Here is a 20,287-nt window from a genome sequence, read left to right on the forward strand (position 1 = left end):
CTGTCCATCGGCTGGGCCTTCCTCCTCATGGAGGCTCAGCAGGAGAGCACCGATACCCGGATTAATGGATGAGACTAGAAAAAAGAGAAGCAGGGCCTCCCTCACACGATCGTGCCCAGCAGGAAAAAAGTCATGGGTTGATTGCTTTTTCCTTATGCTGTCTCTGAACAGAACCAAAAGCTTACTAACTAGCTAGGTGGTTGAGAAGATCCAGAAACTGGTCGATTTGGGATTGAAATGCACCCAGTAGATATTGCATTCAGTTTGCAACCTCACAAGTCAGGAGAGATGTAAATCCAAAACAGAATGATTCTACGATGGCAAGAGTAGGACTTTAATATGGAAGGGAAAGTTAGATTTGTTCTGTATGGTCTAAGGGGTTAAACCAGGGTTAATTAGGTGAAAGCTCTAGGGAGAGAGAGTCCAGATCTGTAAAAGCTTCAAAGTCTTAACATGCCGAGACTGGACTACGCTGCCGCTACTGACCGCAAGCTTTCCCTACCCAAAGGAGCTCAGTTCCACTTCACACACCCACTCTGGCAGTGGCGAGAGAGAATTCAGAGGTGAAGGAATGGGGGGTTGAACTTGGAGCCTTTGAGATCCCCTACAACCTGGACATTTGGTTCTTCTATGAAACTTTGTTTTAGAGAATTACTAAGAAGTTTAATTCTCTCTGGTTATAGGTAACAAAGGAATGAGCAAAACGGAGATAGCGGATGCAGAAAAAGAAAAAGAGAAAGAGAAGGAAAAAATTCCTTTCATTTTAGAAGGCTCTCTCAAGGTAATCCAAGGAAAGACAAAGGACACCGATTAATCGCAAACACAGAAATCCTTTGGGCTAAAGAGTTTGTGTGGTGTAAAGGGAAACAATCTTTTTGCTAAACTCTCAGAAATAATTGAATAATTGAATAAATAATTGAATCTGCAATGAAAGGACAGTGTCCCTACCAAGCTGTCTCCTGTACCAGAGACAAGCCTTTAAGGAATGGGAGCTGTGTCATTCATTTTTAAAATAACGCAGATCCAGGGCACCGCCTCGTTCGTGTTTGGTATACTTTCTGCTTCGCTGGCAGGTGTTTGTTTTTAGTTGGAATTTTTAATTACAAAAGTAATTTATGCTTTCAGAATAAATTAAAACTGCATTAGCTCTCCAAAGCCCCTGAAGTAAGAAATATTAACAATTTGGTATTTTCTCTGCTCATATAAACATGCATGCACATATGTAAAGAAGGTTATCGTCTATTTGGTTTTGATTTAGATTTGTTTTTTTTTTCACTTTCCACGTGCGTTTTTGCTTAGCAATGTATATGAATATCACTCCAGACAGTATCTAGAGATCTAACTTATTTTCATAGCAATACATTAGTTTATAATTTAGATATATCATAACTTATTAAATGATTACCTCATTAATAACTACCATTTATGTTTCTATTTATGAAGAAAGATTTAACTTTTATGCAGTCGAATCAATCAATTCTTGCTAAAATTTAAAAGACACAATGCCAAATTTTGGCCAAATATATGAAATAAAGTGAATTCTTACACTGTTTGTTGAGGTGTAAATTGACACTTCCACTTTGGAAAAATGGACATTGTTAGCCTAAAGAGAAATTGTCTGCTTAACTCCAGTATCCACTGGAGTATCCACTGGAGTTAAGCAGACAATTCTCTTTAGCCTAAAAATTCTACTCCAAAGTATGTTCCTAATAGAAATGCCTACCTGTCCACCAAGACACATGGACAAATTGTTCTTGCACCATTGTTTTTAACTCTTCCCAAACCAGAAACAATGCAAATATTCGTCAGTAGGATGCCTGGTGTGATTTCCTGATGAAATCATGTGATGAAATACTGTGTAGCTCTGGAAGTGAATGACCTATGGCTAACTGCACCCAGAACCATGAAATGAATCTCACAAGCACCACGTTAAGCAAAAAAGAGTTAAAAGAATATATACATTACGTACGATTTTATTTACATAAGGTCCAAAAGCCGGCAAGGCTGAGCGAGAGCGTCGCAGGTTCAGGATCGTGGTTGTGTCGGGGTCGTGTGGGGGGCAGCGGGAGTGGCTGGTGTTTGGGAAGAGGCGTGAGGCGGGGCTTCTGGGGCGCTGGAGACAGTCTGCTTCTTGACTTGGTGCTGGTGGCAGGAGTGTTTGCCTGGTGGCAGTTCCTTCCGCTTTTCCCTGAGGATTTGTGCATTTAAATGATTAAATTTTTAACAACAGCTGTGGTTAACTGGCTCGCAAAATTCCTAAAAATATAAAAATAAACTCTTTTTAGTCATGTGATCCGAGTCCAGCACACTGCTGTTACTTTCTGCTTTTGCTTCCCTGGCCTTTCTGAATGTCGGAACTAGTGTCTTTCATCAGCTCTGGACGTGTCTCAGCTGTTATTGCTTCAAAACTTGCCTTTTCAAAAGTACTTTTTCCAGGAGGAATTTCAAACTCACCTTGTTGTTTTTGATACTCTCTTGTTTCTTACTTACACTTTTGATGCCGACTTTACTTTATTTGACATGTGAAAAGACTTATTTTTATATCCCCTGTTTGATAATTTCAGTATCTCCAGCCTTTGCCGATATAGTGCTCACCTCCCTCGCTGAGTTAGCGCTTTCTCGTATCCTTCACCTGGCGCCAGTCCTGCTATGCATTGCAATGATGATTTTTACATTTTACCCGTAATGTATGGATAATTGTTATCTGTGGTTACAGTTTATCCATAATTTATGCCGAGAATATTTCTTTGGACATCTAGTCTACCAAATTGCCGAGTAACCATGTTTAGGACCTAAGTTGGGGATTGGACTAATGTTGAAAAGTATAGGATGCGGGGAGACCAGCTCAGAGGCTGATGCGATAGTTCAGGCCAAAGACAAAAAGACTCAAACTAAAGAAAATTATAACAGAGAGAGAGAAGGAGCTGAAGTGGAGAGAGATCTCTGAAAAGAACGGTCAGGGTTTCCTTCACAGAAGTTGGCTGAGGGAAAGAGACTCGAGGATGTCTCCGAGGCTCCTAGTTCAGTATTTCGATTGGTCAGATACTACTTACAAAAATTATATTAAATATTCCCCAGAATGGACCTTACGGGGATGGAATTTGTTTCAAAACCCTGTTACATTTTTTAAATGTGTTTACAGGCATGGAAAGAAGAACAAGACCGATTAGCAGAAGAGGAACGCTTAAAGGAAGAAAAAAAGGCAGAAAAGAAGAGTAAAGACGGTGGTAAAAAGAAAGGCAGGGAAAATATAGACAAAGCAGAGGTTAAGACTATGAAGAAAAAATCCGTTTCCAAGGAAAAATTGAAAGAAGAGCAAGCAAAGATCCCAGAAGAACCGGCGAAGCTCGTCCGGCAGCCGGAACCCAAGAGAGCTTATTCGGTAAAGCCAGCTTTCTCAGAAGCTTTATTGGGTCTTTAATAATTGGGTTTTTTTGGGGGGGGGGTGGGTGGAGGGGACAGCTTTTTGGGAAACAGTAGGTTCCCAGTCTTCACTGCCACCAGCGAAGGCCTGGGGCTTTCTTCAGCACACACGATCTCAGTCCTGTGTTCCACCCTCTGATACCTGCTACTTCTTTGTGTCCAGTCACCAAGAGAGGAGCAGCCCCCAGGCCAAACCTTCCTGCATGCCAGGAAGCTAGGTTTCCAAGGAAGGACAGTGAAAGTGGAAATTTGACACAAAAGCATTTTCAGGTTCATGTAAATAAGTAGCTGTGATAAGCCAAAGTGGACACAAAGGTTGGCTTTCTCTGCCTCGCATGATAGGACTTGCTGAGTGCATTCAGTTGCCTGTCTGTCCCCTGGGTTTTGTCCATATGCTTTTGTAAAGCCTTCCCTTTGCCAGTCTCTCCCCAAAGCAGTTGTGTGCATAAAACCTAATGGGGAAGAAATGGAAAGAAACATAACAGCCCTTATCCCTCTCAGCTGCTATACCCAAAGCCAAGTTGTTCTCAAGTTTAGCATGTGTCGGAATCGCTTAGAGCTCTCTTAGCAATACTCGATAAAAAAAAAAAGAAAGAAAGAAAGAAAGAAAGAAAGAAAGAAAGAAAGAAAGAAAGAAAGAAAGAAAGAAAGAAAGAAAAGAAAGAAAAAGAAAAGAAAAAAGCCTTTACCTTATGACCTCCCAAAGTGTAAAGTGTCGATACTGCTTGATTTATCAGTTCACTTTAGAACATGAGCAGCCAGTGAAAGAGAAACCGAGTTCTTCCCGCATTGCTCAATGCCGCATTTGCACTGGGTTGGGAGCGTGCGCCAGTGAACAGAGCTTAAGGTCATGGACCCCCTTTAGTTCTGCCCATCACCGGAGCATGACAGGAGGTGCTAGAGATGATAGGGACACTGGTCTCTGAGTCTGCCGGCGACAGATCCTTGTGCAGAAAGTAAGCCTGCGGTGGCTCGAATGGGCTCGCACAGAGGGGCTGGTTTTCTGGCAGGTGCAGTTCCACACTCAAAGTGTGGTATTTTCTCTTCCAGTTTCTTGGATACAATATGGGAAATATACCCACCCAAATCTCGGGAACAAATTGTTATCTGTATCCTTCGGACGGAGGGCAGATTGAAGTAGAAAAGACAACATTCGAAAAAGGTACATTTTGAAAGTGGCTGGTTAATGGCTTGGAAGATGTTAACCCATTTGAGATCACGTCGAGCCTTTGTCCCCCGGAGTGTGACAGGAGAGAGTGGTGATGTGCCCACTGCGATTCGTGTCTGCGCCACACTCAGCATTTGCAGACTCCACGTTCTTTCGTTACAATAGACGCTGCAAGGCACAGGCCAACTGCAAGGTTGGCTGGCGCACACTAATACAAGTGTTCTAGATGTTAACATGTTAAAATATCTGTATACCATTGGGAAATAGTATAACAGTAACTGCAAGAAGCAAATAGTTAATAACATTAATTGCAACACATAGTGCTGTCCCAGAAGCCAAACACATAGTGTGAGTTCGGAGCACATACTTCTGGTTTGGGCCCCAGAGCACAGAGCGTGGGGTCATGCCGCCAATATCCAGTTATTTTAGCTATAGCGAAAGTGCCTCTGGACTCGGAAGTCTTTAAGTGGGAGAGGGGTCTTGCAAGTGAGCTGAGGAGGACCTGGGCTGGAAAATCCCTAGAGGAAATGCTTAATTATTCCAAGGGAAGAGCAGAGCTGTCCTCGGGGATGCTATCAGAGCCATCTTGCAGGGCTTATCTTTCCACAGTGCTTTAAAAAAGATCCCTCAGCTGGGTGTGAGGACCTGGGCTTCATCTGACAGCTTGTTGTCTGGTGGGTGGCCTTGACCCTGAGAGCCGTGAGGAGGTTGCTTCGGAGGGAATGTGAGCAGGACCCTGTTTAACATACGCAAGATTATGCACCCCGCAAGGGACAGCACGAGCCTCCCACCCCCACACTCTGCCTGTGACACCAGCCCCCTTCCAACTCCCTGTCCTTCCCTTCTCCTCTCCTCAATCTCTTCCTTCCTTCTTTTCTTTCTTTTTCTTCCTTCCTTTCCTTCCTTTCTTTCTTTCTTTCTTTCTTTCTTTCTTTCTTTCTTTCTTTCTTGTCATCCAATAACTACCAATTTAATGAGGAAACCATTAAATGAGGAAATCATTGCAAGAGTTGGATGCCCTTCCCTATATGAAATCGTGACTCAAGTGGAAGCATCATTAGTAGTAACCGCCACCATTGAACAAAGCGTCACACCAGTGATTTTTAAAATCAAAAGGCCTGCAAATTATTTATGTTATTTAAAGACTGGCTTGTGGTACAATAGAGCAAATGCCAGACTGTTTTACTATATAAGGTTTGTTTATCTAAACCATGAATGAGATTTTTATTAATAAGTAAGTACACATTTATATTCTAATATGTGTTAATATTTAATATTTGAATGTCATCCCTGGGTATAGTGTGCAATTACATATTAGAGAAAAGCACTGAACCCAAATTTTATAATGGTATTTGTAATAGTATTTTCGATGCCTGTTTTTCACTCTTATGACGATTTGCATAGACATATAACATCTAAGTTTCAGATGATTCATAATAAATACAGTATTTTTATTCTAAACCTATCAATTTTGAGAGATGATAGTTCAATCAAACTTGAAAAGAAAATACTGGGTTAAAAATGGAAGGAAAATGCTGAGAGAGAGACAAAAGTGAGTCAGAGAATGTATCGTTAGGAAAATTCTTACTCGTTTTTACTAACAATGTAACTACTGTAACCAATGTGTAGTTAACTCTTTATAAGTTGCAAAACCCTTTCACATTAACTGTGAAATTAATCATAAAGTTGAGCATAGGTAGGTGTTAGCCTCAGCTAACTTATTCTCTCTTCCGTGATTGGTTTGAGATTTGAGTAGAGCAGCTGCAATCGTCTCTCTGGTCCACCTGCCATTTATTCCTGGAACTCCACCCTCACTTTACTCCTTTAGGTGTCTTTTTATAAAAATGGTTACAGCCCTAGGTGTTTCCTTTCCCCGGCTCGAGTTCTATGCTGTGTCGTTGAGATGACTTGTCGAGGACCTTAACGGGGCATCATGACCAGCCCATCTTCTACCCCATGATTCTTCTCCAGGCTCGACTTTTATCAAAATGAAAGTGAAAAAGGACAAACACAATTTTATAATTCATTTAAAAGACCCTAAGGAAATTGTAAAAAGGGAAAATAAAGAAGAGGGCTATTCTTCAGAAGACAAGAAAGAAGAAAGTCCAGAAGAACAAAACCTTAAAACGGGTAAGCAGCAGCATCCTCGTAGCAGTGGGGTTAATACTTCAGCGAGGCGTCCAACGCATCCACGCAGTGGAAACGCACACGCATTCCTTGCACTTAGCGTGTGTGATTGTTCCCGACGGTAACTGAAGTGTTTTTTTGCCATTCAGCTTATACACGCTTTCCCTATGTACCGAGTAGACCATTGTATGTGTAGCCCATCTATAGCGGGCCACCTACTTGATTTTGTCCCCTCTGGGCACCCAGCTCTTGATTCTAGTTGTCATACAGAGTCTACCCAGCCTCGCTGCCTTTATGTAGCAACACTGAGTTTGCAATTTCCATTCCGGCCTAAATTTTATTTTATGTGCTTGTATCAAGTGCGGTCTCCAGGACCCAGGCCCTCATTAACTGATTCCCTCCAATACTCATTGCGAATGATGGGGTTTCTCTCTTTGCTCTCTTTATTACCTAGTTCTCCCTGGAGTGTCAAATTTCTTAAGTTTCAAAGACAAGAGAAAAATCCTAACCTTGGCTGTGAGGGTCTCTGCCTGCTTGTAAATGAGACTTCCTAGTGGATGTCCACTGATTACAGACCGTGAAACTCCCTGACGACACCACTTAACATCTCCAGGCCACAGCCCCTGGGGAAGTTAATTGCTTCTTGTGATGTGATGTGGGTTATACCTGGAAAAAGAGATGAGTTAATTCATAAAGTGTTTTAGCCTCAGATTAGTGATAAGATCAATCACTGATCTTGCTAATTAGTTGTGGTCACAGTATTTTCCAAACTCGAAATAAAAGCACAATGTTGGACAAGTTTGGATATACCCAAGAACTTAAAACAGACATTTTAAAATTATTTTTCTTTGTTTTGTCTGATATAAAAATATATGGTTTATTAGAAAACATCGGGAAATACAGGAATATTTAAAGAAGATAACAGTTACCGATAATTCTACCATCCCGCCAGTAACAACTATTCACAATGTATTTCTTACTTTATCATCATGAGCATTTTATTATTCATTCAATATTCTTTGAAAACAAGCTTTTAAAATGATTTCATGTTAATTCATTGGTATATACATATATATCATAATTTACTTAATCATATTCATATTTTTTATATATTTAGGTGATTCTCACCTTGCACTGAAAAATGCTTACATTTCCTTTTAATAAACTGGAAATGTCCTCGATTCCATTTTATTTTTCAGGAATAACACATCCCAAGAATAAAGCTGTCAGCAAGTTTGGATCTTTTTCTGCCACCTTGGAGAATGGAATCTGCCTCTCAATAAGTTACTATGGATCAAGTGGAATGGCACCAGGTGAAACACACGACGGGAAGGCTAAGTGTCCCATGGCCGAGGGTGTCTGCCCATCCTCAGACTGCTCACTTGTCGATAAACATGTTCTGATTTAATGCCCCTCGTTTCCCGAAGAGTGGGAACATGTATGAGTGTGCGTACGCAGATACGCATGTATGTACGTACATGTACATATATAACCTTTCATACAGAGAAAATAACAGGGCTTCAAAACTATTTATCATATATAATCTTATAATCACATATATGTATCAGATTATACACACACACACACACACACACACACACACACACTCATATAATTCAGTTATCTAGCCCATGAAAATAAGTCTATTAGTTTGTGCCAAAGAAAGCACGATTTGCCAAGGACTCCTCTAGGTCTTCTAGAGAATCCCATTTTTATGAATCCTGTCATCATAGAACTGCTCGGTGTGCTTCAGAACATGAGTCTTAAAGGAGCGATTCATTGGACGTCGTGAAGGATTTCTTTACCCCACTTTTAATAAACAAATTCTCCAACTGGAAGCTATTTCCTTCCAAACCACAAAATAATATGTCACTTTACCAAGAACTAATTAGGGAATCTTGTGGGTTCCCATGCATTTTACAGGGACCTAACCACAACAGATTAAAAAAGAAAGAAAGGAAGAAAGCTTTACAAAATCACGAGACAATCCCTGTGCTCCACAGTCTTAAAAATGATGGTGCCCCAGTTACCTGCCTTACCGTAGAGTTCCACTTCTGCAGAGAAAACATCTGCAGGGATCCTTATAACCGTGTGTCTTATCTTCCGCCCCATGTTGTATTCTAGGGAGTTAGAGAGTCCATTAGGTTGGTTAGTATTTTTGCTTTGTTTGGGGTTTTGTCATTTAATTTTCTATTTGATTTGTTTTTAAATCAGCACTTGGAAAAATCATTTGGTGCCTAGCAAATTATATATTAAAAATTATTATCACACATGGTTACTGAAAGAACCTATCCCCTCTGGTCATAGGTTATCATTATTTTAGATTAAGATATTTACACTCTACTCTATTAATTATGTCACTGCTGTTTTTTTATTCTTGATTTAATCCTTAAATGAACATACAGGTTTATAAGTACTGCTTTTGAAAATTTTTATATTGCAGATAATAAATGCCTGGGCCTTATCCCCAGAGAGTCTGAGTCAGTAGATCAAGGTGTTTTTGTTTGTTTGTTTGTTCATTGTTTGTTTGTTCCGTGAGTAATTATCATGCGAAGCCAGAGCCTAGGACATCTATCATTGTGTAGTGATAAGGGAAAAACCTCTGGGACCTGATGGCATTTAAGGGATTGACAAAAGAGGAAGAATCAGTAAAGGAGACTGAGAAAAAAATCAGCAGAGAAGTAAGAGGAGATCCAGCTAAGAGTGCCAGCCCAGAACCCAGAGGAGAGGAGAATTCAGGATGTCAGGGGTGCCCAGGAGCTCCCGACATCTTTCCTCCACAGATCAGCACTCCTGTTAGAATTCTGACAGTCCTTAACACCCCAGATGAAATCGACCTTCTACAAGAAGACTTTTTGTATCATCTCAGCCAGAAAAAAATTCTTTATTTTCCAAATGTCCTTATTTGTATCCCTTATGGTCCTATCTAATATGTCCTTGTATCAAAGCTATTAGAGTGCAGATCCTATTTTGACTATTTTGGCTTCATAAGTTCTTTTATATACTTGTTTCGTTATTTCCTGCTGCTTCGAACATTTGCATATAAGAGTTTCTCAATAAATATGTCTCAATTAAATGAAGAGATGGTCACTAACCTATGGTTAGGAACTCCCAATCCAGAAAGGAAGACAAGAATGTGAAATAATAACTCAAGCAAATATACCTTTGAATTAAGGACCTCAAATATTTTGTCTACAATCCTGATTTTCGAATCAACTATATTAACCCCTGAAATCTATCCAACTGATAAATTATATTCGGCGCAGTATAAATTATTGACTTGTATAAATGAGGTGTAAATTTTATTTAACAGGCATATCAAATATAAATCTCTGATTCTCCGGTTTTCTCCTTTTTCTGTTTATAGAGGACAACGACCCCGATTTGGAAGCAATGTTGACTATTCCGTCAGCACTGACGCCCACAGTAATTCCCGTGATAGTGCCTGTTCCTCAAGCCAAAGGAAAAGGGAAAACAAAAGGCAAAGAAAAACCCAAAGACTCTCTTAAAGAAGAGGAGCACCCAAAAGAAGAAGAAAAAAAGGTGAATGGGCCTTGCCATGGATTCCCAAACTCTGCTTCTTCCTTAGTGTCGACGGTTTAATAATTATGAGTTACATCAGCAGGGTAATTACAGTGCATGCATTTTATTGTGCAGATGCATTAACATCCCTTGAGGTTTCAATTTTGAATGGACAAGAAGAGATTTGCCCACAGGGGTTGGAGTCCCGCACCAGGAGACATATTGTCACATACTCTCTCAGGTCATTCATTCTAAACTCGCAATGACTAGTGCAACCTTTTTTCCACCCCCCTTCTTGGCCGTTCTTTGCTTTTGGTTGGTCAAGTTCCTACCATTTCTTACTTTAAATACTTTATTTAGTTCCATCGAGATAACAGTTGGACGAGGAGCATCTCTAGTGGAAGCACTTCCATTTGGTAGACTTGGGCGTAGATGCTGACACGTTAAGAATTCAACAAGACGGAGTCCACTTCTGGTGAAAGGGCTCTACCTCCACTCTCTACCTCCAACTGTTCATCAAATGCAAACACACACACACACACACACACACACACACACACACACACACACACGCTTTACCTCTAACCATTTGCCTAATGGAAGAATACAAATCAAAGGAGGTTCTAAAAGAAGTATAGGAAGGAAACCACTGATCGAGTCTGGAGTCTTGGTATTACTAGCACAGTTGTTCAGTTTGTACTATGTATAAATATCCAACTTATTAGAAGAAAAGAAAAGTGTTAAAAATGATCAGGGACCTGTATTCCAGACCCTGACCCTTTAAAAGTTATGAATGAACGTTACTTAGCCTCTTCACCGTATATATTTACGTAGCTATACGAGGTGAGTTTTCTGAAGCCAGGACACTTGACCCTTGTTAACTAAAATGTTCAAATGTTGAGTGTAACAATCCCAGGTAATTTATTATCTTGACCAAAAGCAATTTCATAGCAAACCAATCAGTTCACCCAACATTTTTATAATTGACAGTAATGGAAGGGTGGGGATGATGACTGGTTTTGTGTAGACTCGATGTGGCAGGTTCAACTCTGAGCATTATTGTTCATTTTACAGAAGTCCATAAGCTTTCTCCTCTGAATTTTGCTTTGTTGCTTTGTGTTTTTAATCGATTTTCAGATTTTATTCTGTTAATAACAAGAGCAGAACAACATAAATGATCAATAATAGAAAACTAGTTGGAATAAACTACAAATCCAGCAATGGAGATCAGTTGGAATGATTTTAGTGGCTAACAAAAGAGAGTCCATTAGAAGACCTTACATAATCATCGTTAGTATTGGTTGGAGGTGACCACATAACTTTCCTTCTGGAGTATATGTAACCTAGCAAGGGACCCAGTCTTAGCATAAAATTAATTAGGATTTTTAAGTAGACACACCCAAACCCTCATTAATTTATAAATAACTTTTTAATTGTCTGTTGTATTCTTTTGTTTTAATTACTACAAGAGCAATGCATGCTCATTATAGAAAAATAAGGACGCATATCCTAACAGCACATGACTAGCATTCAAAGCATAAGCATTAGACAAGAAGGTAGTAAGGATGTTGGTCGGCCCTTACACCTGCACTTGCAAACGGAGGCATCTCTCCAGGTTTAACTCAAGTCCCACTCCGCGATCCTTTCCTGATTATTGTCATTGGCTTTGATAGCTCGGTCGTCTGAGGAGAGTTGCGCCGACCATCTGGTATTGTCATTTAACCATTTCACGTGTCTGCGTGCCATTCTGCAGCTCGGATACAAGTCGTACAAAGGTGGAGACTCATGCACCCTCACACGCTCCATTGCAGGACCCACTAGCCCTGGACAAGTCGTATTCTGAGCACTCAGCAAGTGCTTTCTCAGTCATGACAGATCAATAACTCACTTAGAAAATGACAAACAATCATTCACATGTTAAATTATTCACAGGAAGAAGTAGTCTTAGAAGAACCAGTCTTAGAGGAGGCTGTTTATGTCCCTACCTTCCAAAATCTGAATGTGTCTTGCCCCAGTGGGCTCCTAGTGACCTTCATTGGGCAAGGTAAGTACTAGGTGGGGTGGGGCAGGGAGGCAAGAGGGGTATGTCATACGGAAAACAGTTAAATCACTATTGCAATTGTGTATGTTCCTGCCAGTTAAACAGACTTGCTGTTGATAATGAACAATAGGCTAATAATAAAATAGCCATTTTGGGACACTTACTGTGAGCCAGGCACTAAGTACTTACCATACGTGACAAAATGCAACTACTATAAGCTAAGTCCTAATTACTCCATTTTACAAAATAAAGAAATTGAGGCTTTGGAGTTTCAGTAACTTTCCCAAGGTCAGTCCAGTTATAGTGGCAGAGATAATATGCCATTCTTGGTCCAGCAATGGCAGAGCAAGTGATCATAACAAGTCCTGTGTGGTCCTGTTTTCCTCCCTCTACAAAGGGCCACAGCACAGTACTCTGCTGTTCTGACCAAAGCAAAGGACAGTGGGGTGAAGTAGGTAGAAATAACGTAGATCCAGGGGATGAAGAAACCCAGCCCAGTTCCCATGTGTTGGTAGGTAATTTTATGGAGCCTGTTATTTCTGTTGATTCTGTACATGGCTCCTAACCTATGAAGATAAGTAAGTCAAAGTAGGACTTCTCTAATTAATTGATGGGCCATTCACATTGGTGATTGGATTTGAGTATTATTTAAATGCAGACCCACTGTGCATTTGAATTAGGGAGATGCAAAAAAGCAAGCCTTGCACCAGGACCTGAGTTCTAACTCACTCTGTGGTCTCTGGGCCATGCTTTTTTCATCTGATAAATGTTACATTAGTGGATTCTGATTTTTTTCACAACCAAATATCCTTTTTATTATAATTCTTAATGTATTCATGTTTGAAAAATGTATCAAAGGGAAGGAATATGTCAATTAAAATACTTCAATGTCATATTTACCTGCCAGCCAAATGAGAGGAAATGAAATGTTGTAGTTGATCTGTTTCATCTTGATTTTGCTTTTCATTTTGCTTTCCAAATTATTAAAAATAGACTATGGACCCTTATGTCCACTTCCAAGGATTCCTAGTGGTCCAAGTTCTTCATGACGAGACCCACTGTGTGTGCTATAAGACTGATGGCCGCTAAGGGTCTTTCCAAAGTCTCAGATGCTATGAGCATCTTGAAAGGGATATTGTTTTTAAGTTCAAGGATATTTTGTTTGATTGCTTATTTGCTTGACCCTATTATCAAACCCCAGGTTAGTATGTGTTTTACCTGTCATCTTTCTGTTACTTTCATTATCTAGTCTGGGTAGACAACGTGGTTAATAATGACTGCCTGGGACACATAATATTTTTAGAATCTTCCACATATTATGAATATCCTAATTCAAGTCTGAACATAATTACAACATAAGTACCAAAGCAGCGATAGCTTCATCAGAATCAGCCTTGGACATAGAAAGAGAGGTCATGTGGTATAAGAAAGAGATCCGACTTGAGTTCTTTCCTGGATGATCTTGACAAGTAACAACCCCTCTCTACCTGAATTTCATTTATAGAGTAACATCCTATACTAAACATGGTTGTTATAAGTATTAAATGAGAAAATATTTTGTAATCTGGAACATAGTATTCCAGAAACCTGGTTCAAATGCCAGCTCTGCGCACTTACTGACTGTGTGGCCTTGGAGAAGTTACAACCCTTCCAAGATGGCATTGATTCACCTGAAGACCCAGGGAAGTGAAAGTATCTATCCTCAAGGGTCGTTTAGTTGGGCTGAATGAAACACACCTATAAAGCATTTAACATATAGAAATATCTCAATAAATGTTTATTATTTTATTATCATGATTACTTCCGTCACTTGAGAGATATCTGTTATTCCAAAATATTTTCCCACCAGCCTGATATAGTCCTTTAAATGCCACCATTACATGTTAACAAACCACTTTATAAATTGCGAAGAGGAAATTATGTAGTTAGTAACTATTTAGTAAACCTATTAGCTACTATGTGCCAGAAATTCTCAATAATAGTACTTTCTTTTGAAGGAATTTTTAGTGCGCTTTTCTCCTTGATTGCCAGCTTAAGAGTAGCACCCTGCGAAAAGTCTGGATTTGGTTAGAAATGAGGGGATTATGTTAACTTAGAGAGATGACGAATGGTTTAGGAAGGGCAGGCCTGAGTGAGTGGCTTCCCCTTGGGCTCCAGGCAACCAGGGGGCCCTAGGAGAGCATTGCGCGTGCCCAGGGGTGGGTGCTTACTCAGAGATGAGAGGAAAGTACCCAAGGGGAGAAAAGGGAACATCTAATACAACATAATTGTCCTTTCTAACTTTGCCCTGGGATGTCCTGATGTCCTGGCCTTCACTGGAGAGAATGGCTTACGTAGGAAAAAGGTACCATTCAGTACCCGCAGCAAAGGCAGCAAAGAAACAGTCCCCTGGGCCTTCTGTCATACATGGAAACTGGCCTATTATTCATGTAGAGACAAAAGAATGAAAGAAAATAGGGCAAGAAGATAAAATCCTAGCCACATAGCATTGCCCAGCACAGTAAGTCTTTTTTTTTAATTATTTTTTTGAGATAAATATGTTATGGACGAGGCACCCACTTGGGACATCATAGTTCGACAGAGCTACCCCCAGAAGGTGAAGCACTATGAGTTCTACAGAGCGGTGATGCCACCAGTGGAGCAGGAGGCATCGAGAGTTGTCACCAGTCAAGGCACTGTGGTCAAATACATGCTGGACGGATCCACTCAGGTAAACGAACGTTTTAGCTTTTACTCTTTCCTGCTGCAAACAAGCTGTGGGTAAGGAACAGCGCTGTGACATGGAAGAGGAATGACTCATTTGAAATGGAATGACACTTTAAAAGGACAAAGAATAGTAAAGTTAGAAAAAAAAAACATACTGTGCAATACAGGATACAAATAAACTTATTCTCGGTAAGAGCCAGGATTATGGGCCAAACACAGTGTTTCTCTCTTTCTCTCTCAAGGCATCTTAAAATAATAGAAAAATGCTTTTAAATAGTAAATTCATAACAGTATTGGAGAACAGCAAAATGTGTCAGGGGATTGGGAGAATTCCTAGAAAATGCAAGTCAGGTGAGATCAGACTGATGGAGAAGTAAGAGCAAAGTTTAAAACATATCGTTAAAAACCTGCAGCAAAATTTTTAAAAAACGGGAGTTCCAACACAGGTGTTTCACCGATGGAGCTCTGGGCTTAGAAATCGGGGCAGCGCCCCGGGTACCTCGCTGCTACCTGGAGAGTGGGAGGCAGCAACCTTAATATGCAGAAGCCACGGGCTCTGCTCCCTCCTTCCATGGCAGTCACGGGAAGGATCCCCTGCGACCGACGGTGCCCCACTGAGCGAGAAGGGGTCCTCGGTGGGAACCAGGACCAGGCACCCAGGAGTCAGCAGCCTTGGAGACAAAAATAGCCCTGTGAAAGTACACAACTCAATAAATTAAAGGAATAGCACCTAAAAATAAGAGTACATAGTTAAAGTAAAAACTTGAAAGTGAGTTAAAGTAATATTAACAGAGACTTAAGAGGTTCACAGTCCATAAGATAACAATGTTTAAAACTTGCTATGTAGAAAAATCAAGAGTTCTTAGATATTAAGAGAACAATTGTGAGAAATTGTTGGGGGAGGGGGCGGATTGTGAGGGAGAGAGAAGTTAAGAGACGTGGAAAAGGGATCTGTGTGATAGAATTTCCAGCAGAAGAAAATGGCGAGGGGGAACAATAGGAGGAAAATAATAGAAGAAATAATATAGAAAATGTTCCCAGAGCCTAAAACAATTACTTTAGATTAAACGGGACCACCGAGTGCCAACCAGGATTGATACTAATTATTTTTAGAAGATCATTTAGATATGTGCTGGTGCAATGTTAGGACTGCGTAGACAAACAATCCCAAAAGCTTCCTGAAGAAACCAGTTGCCTATAACAGAATAAGAACCAAACAGACGTTAGGCTTCTCACTAGCATCATCGCCAATGGGTCTCGTCGTGTTCATTGGGAGGCCATAAATACTGATACTGATAGATGATGTAGCCATAGCACCTCCAAATACTGTGCGTACTAGATGGATACTGATAGAACTAAATATTTAAATATGGGATAAAATTTTCAATGTAGTCTTTAGAAAAATTGAAACAGTGGATAATTCCCCAGTTATATAAAGGATGGGTAAAAAAGAGAAAAACCTAAAACAAGTCAATCTAACAAAAGAGAGGAAATAAAAAAGAAAACAAATTAAAGACAAATAGAAAAGGAAGTACTGTTGTGCTGATTGATCGAGCTCTTTTCTCTGAGCTCCGAATCCATCCTTCTGTGATATGTTCTGTGATGCCAAGTCTGGAAATCTGCAAATAGCTTTTTTTGGATTATTTTCCCACCTATTTCAGTTTGACAGACCGTATTGTTAACCAGTCTCTTCCTTGCCTCTGAGAACACTGGACTTTTGCTTTTCCTTCAGATTCTCTTTGCGGATGGCACTGTGAGCAGTAGTTGCAATTCAGGGCCTGTTTGTCCCCCTGCTGAAATGCCACTAAGCCCTCACAGTGGAGATATGATGGACTCGGTTTCTCAGCAAAAATCAGAAACGGCGCCATCGGAGACTGTCATCACAAAGAAAGGTAATAATGAAGGCTTTCGATTTTTAATGGATAATAAATTCAGGTGTTTAATAAATGTTTGAGATCATTATTATAGTTCTCATCTTTTTATAAATCTATTCGTATGTATGTATATATATATATGAATTTTAGTTGGAATCCCTGCATTACATACTGTTTCTTGAATTGCTTTTTTTCTCTTAGTAAGAAACAAGTAACATTTTCTCAGGTCATTACACACATTCGCTCTGCTGGCTGCGCTGCCGTTTTAGGGTTGGTGAGCGTATCCGTGTCAAGGTTCTGAGCAGGCATCTCTGTGGTTCTCTTGACATTTCCCTCAGAGCTGCAAGAAGGCCACATCGGCTCCAGGCATGAGGTCCTCCAACAGCAACTTACAAAGCAGGAAAGGAAGAGGGTGAACCCACGAGCTTTCTCTGTATCAGAGAGGTGTCTCTTTATATCAGGGAGGAGAATATTTCCATTTCGTTCGGGGTCCTGCTCTAGTCATTTCGGGTTCTACCTGCACAGGTTTCTTCTGGAACGGGATCCTGGCCTTTTAGAGCAGTGACTGTTGAAAAGTTCCGAGACCTGCGAGCAGCTACATGCGCCTGCACCTCGTTCATCCCAGCAGCTCTCTCACATCCATCTCGGCGGGCCCCCTCCTCGGCTGCGCTTTTGGTAGTCCAGTCGGAGTCTGAGGGTCTCCCTAGTTTTTCTACAAGTGCAATTTCTGGATTTTTTGTTGTTGTTTTTATTGCTTCAGTGATTTCCAGAATGAAAAGAGTCACAACTCTTGCTGCAACCTATCTGGCAAAAACAGAAAGTCTCTCACAGTTTTTTCAGTTTATTTTGCTGTTCTTTGTTATCTATCTAAGGTGGTTCACTAACTTTTAGGCTTTCTTCTTTCCTAATATAAGCATTCGTGGCTATTACTTTACTTCAGTGTATTGTGTTAGCATCATTCCATGAGTTATATTTTAATACCAGCTTCATTAAGATATAATTAACATACCATAATATTCACCTATTAAAGTAAACAGTTTTAGTATTTCGCAGAGTTGGGCAACCACCTCCATTATGTACTTCATAACATTTCCATCACGCCCCTCCCAAAAACCGGTACCCATCAGCAGCCACTCCTCACTTCACCTCCTGGTGCCTCTGCACCTTGGGACCACTACAGCACTATTTCTGTACATTTACATGTTCTAGACATTTAATATAATGGAAACATACAATATGTAGCCTTTGTGACTGGCTTCTTTTAGCATAATGTTTTCAAGGTTAATCTTTGTCGTTGCATGTATCAATACTTCGTTTTTACAGTTGAATAGTACTCCATTGTATGGATATATCACATTTTGTTTATCCATTCATAAATCGATGGACATCTGGGTTGTTTCCACTTTTGGGAAATTACAGATAAAGTTGCTATGAACATTTTCATAGGAGTGGAATTGCTGGGTGATATAGTCACTCCGTCTTCAGTATTTTGAGGACCTGACAAAATGTTGTCCAAAGCAGCTGCACTATTTTTACATTCTTGCCAGCAATGAATGAGGCTTCCAACTTCTTCGCACCCTTGCCAACGCTGTTATTGTCTGTCTGTAGCCATTCTAGTTTCTCCACCTACAGGATTTGTTGTTGCTACTGTTATTGCTGTGCCGAGACTGTCCTGGACTTATTCTGTAGTCTGTTTCCTATATCTTATGTGGCCATCAAAATCTCTGCTCAGTGAGCTTAGTGGTCAGACAGTGATTGGACAGAGATTTCCCTAAATGCCTCAAACCAAAGAGTCTCCCAGCCTTTACCAAGATCTTTGTGTGCTTCCTGGGGAACACCTTCATCACTCTGGTGGTTTAGACTCTAGCCTTAGTCTCAAGGTCAGCTAGAGGTGAGAGATTTGGTGTTTCTCAGGTCCTTCCTGGGCATGAGTACAGTCTTGCATGTGCATATTGTTTCTAGATTCCCACACAAATGTCAAAATGTTTCGAAGCCCCCAGTGGACATCTCATGCTCTAGGTTTTCCTTTAAAATTTTTTGGCGAGCTCTTGCTCACCCCAACTATTATTGCTGCCTCAGGCAGCCACATTGTAAACAAACAGTTGCCAATGATTGTTTGAACGAGATCTCCAGAAAAAGACAGTGAGTGAGCTCTGACTCAGGTCAGGGTAGGGATTTCCAGGGAATTTCAGATGAGTCAAACAATGACAGTTCTCTGGGAACGAGGCTTTCCGGGAGAATTCCTGACCCATCTGCTCCCTCCAGCAGCTGCTCTGCTGCTGGTTTTCACAGCTACGTGATTTGGGGGCTATCATTTTTTTTTTTTTTTTATGGAACTGCAGATGAGAGAGGAGGAAGGATGGGAATAGAGCAAGTTATAACACCATGAGGCAGTTTTTCTTACTGAGATTCAGCTGTTTTTCTTAAATTGTTCTTCAGATTGTTGCAATTCTTTGGGTTATTTTCAGAGTTTTGAAAAGGTTGCTTTTGATAATTTTTTTTCAAGTGTTCTCATTGATTTTATGAAGGAGCAGATTTTTGAATGTTCTTACCGCCAATTTTTATCTTTTAACTGAAGGTTTAAGTGTATTTATTGTATAACAGATATTTTCTGAAAAATATCTTTATGTTGTCCTCATTCTTGAAAGATAATTTCACTGGTTATAGAATTATAAATTGACAGTTATTTTATCTCTGTACATTAATAATAACTCTCCATATTCTTTTTGCTTTTGATGTCCCTGTTGAAAAGTTGGCTGTCAGTCTAATTGTTCTTGCTTTGAAGATAACCTGCCTTATAAATATTTTCTTTTTTATTAAAATTTCAATATGATATAAATAATGGATTTCTTTTTATTTACAAGTAAGAATAGATTGTGCTGCTTGAATCTGTAGATTATTTTTCAATGATTCTGAAAAGTTCTCAATAATTATTTCTTCAAATATTTCGGATCCATTTCTTTCTCTCCTAAAATTCCGATTAAACATATGTTAGAGGTCTTTAACCTTTCTTTCATTACTTTTGCCACTTTGGCTCTCAGCTTCATTCTAAATCATTTCTACAGGTGTAGTTTTCTGTTTTCTTAGTGCTCTAGAAATATAAATAGATCCAAAATTTATCTGAAGGCAATGGAAAGGCTTAGCTTGATATATGTCTTCTTTGGTTCCCACTGTTAGTTGAGCCTGCATCTTAGGCCAGCCAAGATCCATGCCCTAATACACATTTCATGGTATGAAACTGAAGGATCTTACCGGTTAACGATCCTGTCTGTCTTCGCTTGCAATCTGTTTCTGGGTCTGAGTTTATTTAGATTGAGTCTTGATAACACTGGCAAATCTCATCTATAGATTACTCATTATTAGTTATACAGATGGAGTAAATCTTCAGATAGAAGGTTAGAGATATTATTAACAGAATTCCAAGAG

General features: G+C 40.0%; 1 protein-coding gene across 1 annotated transcript in view; it reads left to right on the forward strand.

The window, feature by feature from the left end:
* SPAG17 (sperm associated antigen 17) overlaps positions 1–20,287 on the forward strand; it is a 128,992-nt gene that overhangs the window by 80,537 nt on the left and 28,168 nt on the right. Inside the window, exons 20-28 of the mRNA XM_036235029.1 lie at positions 684–781; positions 3,143–3,382; positions 4,474–4,585; positions 6,563–6,721; positions 7,918–8,031; positions 10,086–10,261; positions 12,173–12,284; positions 14,813–14,991; positions 16,720–16,879. Coding sequence (XP_036090922.1) covers positions 684–781; positions 3,143–3,382; positions 4,474–4,585; positions 6,563–6,721; positions 7,918–8,031; positions 10,086–10,261; positions 12,173–12,284; positions 14,813–14,991; positions 16,720–16,879 — 1,350 coding nt within the window. The remainder of the gene's footprint in view (positions 1–683; positions 782–3,142; positions 3,383–4,473; positions 4,586–6,562; positions 6,722–7,917; positions 8,032–10,085; positions 10,262–12,172; positions 12,285–14,812; positions 14,992–16,719; positions 16,880–20,287) is intronic.

The sequence above is a fragment of the Rousettus aegyptiacus genome, unplaced genomic scaffold (genome assembly GCF_014176215.1).
Source record: "Rousettus aegyptiacus isolate mRouAeg1 unplaced genomic scaffold, mRouAeg1.p scaffold_m13_p_17, whole genome shotgun sequence".
NCBI lineage: Eukaryota > Metazoa > Chordata > Mammalia > Chiroptera > Pteropodidae > Rousettus > Rousettus aegyptiacus.